Below are 4,609 nucleotides of genomic sequence, written 5' to 3' on the forward strand. Positions count from 1 at the left end.
ATTTCTTGTCAGTACAAACATTTTGAAGAAAATTTCTTATCCAGTCAGAGATCTTTGAACTTGTAAACATTTCCAAGTACAATAAGAAATATTTCACAAAAATTTCTTGTCAGTACAAACATTTTGAAGAAGATTTCTTATCCAGTCAAAGATCTTTGAACTTGTAAACATTTCCAAATCTATATCCTGAACCAGGATATATCTTTCAACTATATCTTGAACCAAGATATATTACCAAGATATATTTTCCAACCAGATATAACTTTCAACTATATCTTGCAGAAGACAAAGGCAATTTATTGAATACAACTACATAGATAGGTTTACATACTACAATGACTATTGAATAAAGAAGAGGGAGTGAGGGAGAGGGGAGACATAAGGGAGAGGAGAAAGGGGTGGTAGGCAATGATGGAGGGGGGGAAGGAGTTATAGACAATGAGTGAGGGAGAGGGAGAGGGGGAATGGGAAGGGGAGAGAGAGAATGGGAAAGGGAGTGAGGGGATGGGGGAAGGAGGGGTGGGGAGTGATGGAGAAGGGAGGGAGTGATGGGGAGAGGGAGGGGTAAGGAGTGATGGAGAGGGGAAAGAGGGGGAGGGAGGGAGTGGGGGAGCTCCCCTGGGCTCGTCGTTGCTTGTGTCTGTTCACGTTGGCGGGCCGTCGCCTTCGTTCGTGGGCGATTGTAGACGTTCATGGGCGCTCACCCTCGTCTCGTTCGTGGGCACTCGTGGACGTTAGCGAGTTGTCGTGTTCATTTGTGGGCGATCGTGGACGTTGGTGGGCGCTCGTGGACATTGGTGGGCGCTCGTAATCGTTGGTGGGCGGTGATGGTCGTTCGTGGTCATCCGTGGGCGTTCGTCTTCATCCGGGGTCCACCACCTACGTCTTTATCCGTCGTCGTCTTTGTTTTTTGGGCTGTCGTCGTGGTCCTAGGGGGGAAGAAGAGAGTGAGGATGGGGGGGAAGGGAGTGGGGAAAGGGGAAAAAGAGTGAGGAAGGGGGAAGGGAGTGAGGAAAAGGAGAGGGAAGGGAGGGGGGAAGGGAGTGACGGAGGGGGTTGGTGGGAGTGATACATGGGGGTACTTACTAGATCCAATAGACAACGACGACGATGTTCCCATCGTCGTCGTCGTCCCCCGTCCATCTGTGTTATATCGCTGCCGCATCGCTAGCTGCGAGATGGCCTTGGCGCTCGTGGTGTCGTTCCCGATTCGTTCGAGCAGTGGTGGGCGGTCGTCGCTTATAATCGATGGTGGTGGTGGGCGCTCACGCTCATCGTCCTCCGTCGACGGTCGTGGTGTGTGCTCACGATGCGGAGGGTGGGCGGTCGTCGTCCTTCCGATCGTTGTGGTGTCCACTCATGAAGTGGTGGGTGGGCTCTCGTCACCGTTCGTCGATGGTGGCGGTCACTGGGCACTCGTGTGGCTGGGCCCTCGTGTTGTCGGGTCGTCGTGGTGGTAGCTCAAGAAGTGGTGGGTGGGCGCTCGTCACTGTTCGCGTGAGCGCTCATCGCCCTTCGCCTACGGTTTTGCTGGGCCCTCGTGTGGCTCAGCCACTCGCGTGCTCATGTAGTTGGGCGCTCGTGTGCTCGTGTTGTTGGGCGCTCGTGTGCTCATGTGGCTGGGCCCTCGTGTAGCCGGCGTTGTCACGTTCATTGGTGGTCATGGTGGTGGCTGTCGGCGAAGTCGACAACGACGCCGTCGTGGCTTGACGAAAGAAGGCCATGTCACAAGATGTGACCTGACTAGATGTGACTTGGGCGTCGTGTTCAAACAAGGCGCTCCCTTGAGGGAGCTGGTTCCTGATGCACGAAAAGGATGGAAGTAACTAACATAATAGGGTTGTACATGTGGAGGGGCGGCTGTGAAATAATCTCCATGAGATAATGCATTAGCATTTTGTTTTCTGTGACAAAGGAAACTATGAACTCTTGATGAACTCACTGTGAATTGATGCTAGTCTTTTTTGTGAAGCAGAAAAAGGCCCTGTGCATAGACTAGAATCCGAAGAGAGGTGAGCCATGATCACCATTCTACTTAATTAATACCCACAGCCCTCACCCTCCACTCCAATAATTACCTGGATCTTCCGAGCAACACCCAGACATACCTTCACCGTTCCAGCATCGTCTGAGCCGTAAACTTGAACATGTACATGTGGACCACATTCTATTTCATTTCACGTTACAAGATATTAGAGAGGACTCATGTAATGTTATACACACCAAGTTTGTAGTTCAAACTTTATTCCTTTACTACTAGCATTGAGTACAAAGCCACAGAGCTGAGAGAGACATATGGAGAAGGCTTGTCCACGTGAATTCAATCCGAAATGTCGGCAGCTCTCAAGTTACAACTCATTCATCAGCAATCGTGGAAATCCCAGTTTGCCCTGGCCAACTTCATGACTATGTATGTATTGCAAAGCATTGCTGATCCTTACCTACCAATGTAGCCATTCCACATAGAAGTTGTAAGGGATTGGGAACATATGTGGAGGTTGTATATATGATGTCCCATATTGTTAAGCTTGATTTGGGTTACTAAGTTGAATCTAGACGTCGAGACTTGAGTAATTATCACAATCATAATCATGTGCGTAACCCTCCTCGTCTTCTGCATCCACGAATCCGCCCGCGCCGTCTTCAGGCAAAAGTTGACGCGAACGTCACACACTGTGACTTCGTGACGTTACTCAACCCCACTTCCACCCCACGACTTGCCCACCACCACCACGATCGACAATGCCGACGTTGCCACAATCGCCACCGTCGCCTACAATTACCACCACAGCAACCACAGCTTTGCAACACCACGCCGCCACTATATAACCAAACGACGGAACACGACCACAACGGAACATGACATGACGCAACACAACCACAACATGGCAACAACAAGGATGGACGACAACGACGATGTCGGATGTGTAGCCAGATGACGAACGGCGAGATGTCGCCGTTCGTCGTCGTCATCTACTTGGTGAGCGCCCACCCATCTCACCCCTTTCGTTTTCTGACAAATGCCAGGTGCCACGTCGCCAACAGCAACGTGGCAACCAAACGACGGACGACGAAATCTCGTCGTCCGTCGTTTCTGTTCATACTGACATGGTGAGCACCGCCGTCCCTCGTTCCCAACCAACACGTCTGCTGCGACCTCACCACATCACCACGACACACGACGCAACTACACCACGACCACGTCACTACGATGTCCCACGACACCCCACAACCCCCACCACTGCAAACAACAACCAGCGCTCACGAAAAAGAACGACAACCAGCACACGCCACGGCCCCAGAGCCACGAGCAAGCCACGCCACGTCGCAGTCAGCGACATGGGTATGGGACACGTACGGACGAAGGGATGACAATGACAATGATGTCGTCGTCATCATTGTATGGTGAATGTGGTGAGCACGCCCCGCCTCTATCACCTCCCTCATAGCTCACACAACCCAGATGCAAGAACGACGTCAATGGCCAACAAACGAACGGACGACGACGAAGACACCCCGAGCGCTGACCACCATGAAGACACCCTGAGCGCCGACGACCATGAAGACACACTGGGCGCCCACCACCACGAACGAAGATGAGTGCCCACCAACACCACCTACAAACGGCGGCGAGGCCTCAGCCATTGCCCATGACTTCTTCCCCCTCCTCCCTCCCCCATCCCTCTCTCCCTGTCCCATTCCCTCACTCACTCACTCTCCCAACCTCACCTGGAGCACTCCCCCCTCCCTCCCTCATTGCCTATAACCCTATAACTCCTTTCCCCCTCCCTTATAGCCCAACCCCACTCCCACTCCCACTTCCCTTCTCTTTGTTTCTCTATTTCATATGTAGTAATGTAAAACTATGTAGTTATATTCAATTAAAAAAAACTTTGACTGGTCAAGAAATCTTCTTAGAAATGTTTGGACTCTCAAGAAATCTTTGTGAGAAATTTCTTATTAGGTTGAGAAATGTTTGTTGGGCTAGAAAATCTTTATAAAATGTGAGATAGTTTTATCAAGTTCAGAAATGTTTGGCTACCAAAGAAATCTTGGTGAAACATTTCTTATGAAGTCAGAAATGTTTGGCTGGCTAAAGAAAGTTTTATAAAATTGTTTATCTGATTCAAGATATCTTCTCCAAATTGAGAAATGTTTGAGTTCTGAAGAAATATTTGTGAGATATCTCTCTCAAAGTTCAGATATGTTTGCCTGGTCTTTCAGATATTTTCTACAAGTTAAGAAATGTTTGAGTTCCATAGAAATATTTGTGAGATATTTCTCGTCAAGTTGAGATATGTTTGCCTGGCTAAGAAATCTTTATGATATATTGCAGATATTTCTTAAAAGTTAAAAAATGTTTGAGTTCCAAAGAAATATTTGTGAGATATGTTTGCCTGGCTAAGAGATCTTTATGATATATTTCAGGTATTTTCTACACATTGAAAAATGTGGGGGTTTGACTGGGGGGCATATCAAGGTGCACTTGGAGATCACTTTTGAGATTCCACTGAAAACCTTAATTCTTAAAATGGTCAAACCTCACATGACCTGTGGGAACGACACCAAAGTCCATGCTGAGCCTCAGTGGCACTCACCACGCCATATA

General features: G+C 49.0%; 1 protein-coding gene across 1 annotated transcript; it reads right to left on the minus strand.

Moving 5' to 3' along the window:
* Positions 1-1,547: 1,547 nt before the first annotated feature.
* LACBIDRAFT_332979 (uncharacterized protein) lies at positions 1,548-2,464 on the minus strand (the record flags this gene model as incomplete). The annotated part of the gene is made up of 5 exons (XM_001887575.1): positions 1,548-1,800; positions 1,832-1,860; positions 1,943-1,954; positions 2,109-2,167; positions 2,446-2,464. The coding sequence occupies 5 exons, from the start codon at positions 2,462-2,464 to the stop codon at positions 1,548-1,550; spliced, it is 372 nt and encodes a 123-aa protein (XP_001887610.1).
* Between the last annotated feature and the right edge of the window lie 2,145 nt (positions 2,465-4,609).

The sequence above is a fragment of the Laccaria bicolor genome, genomic scaffold (genome assembly GCF_000143565.1).
Source record: "Laccaria bicolor S238N-H82 LACBIscaffold_46 genomic scaffold, whole genome shotgun sequence".
NCBI classification, from domain to species: Eukaryota; Fungi; Basidiomycota; class Agaricomycetes; order Agaricales; family Hydnangiaceae; genus Laccaria; species Laccaria bicolor.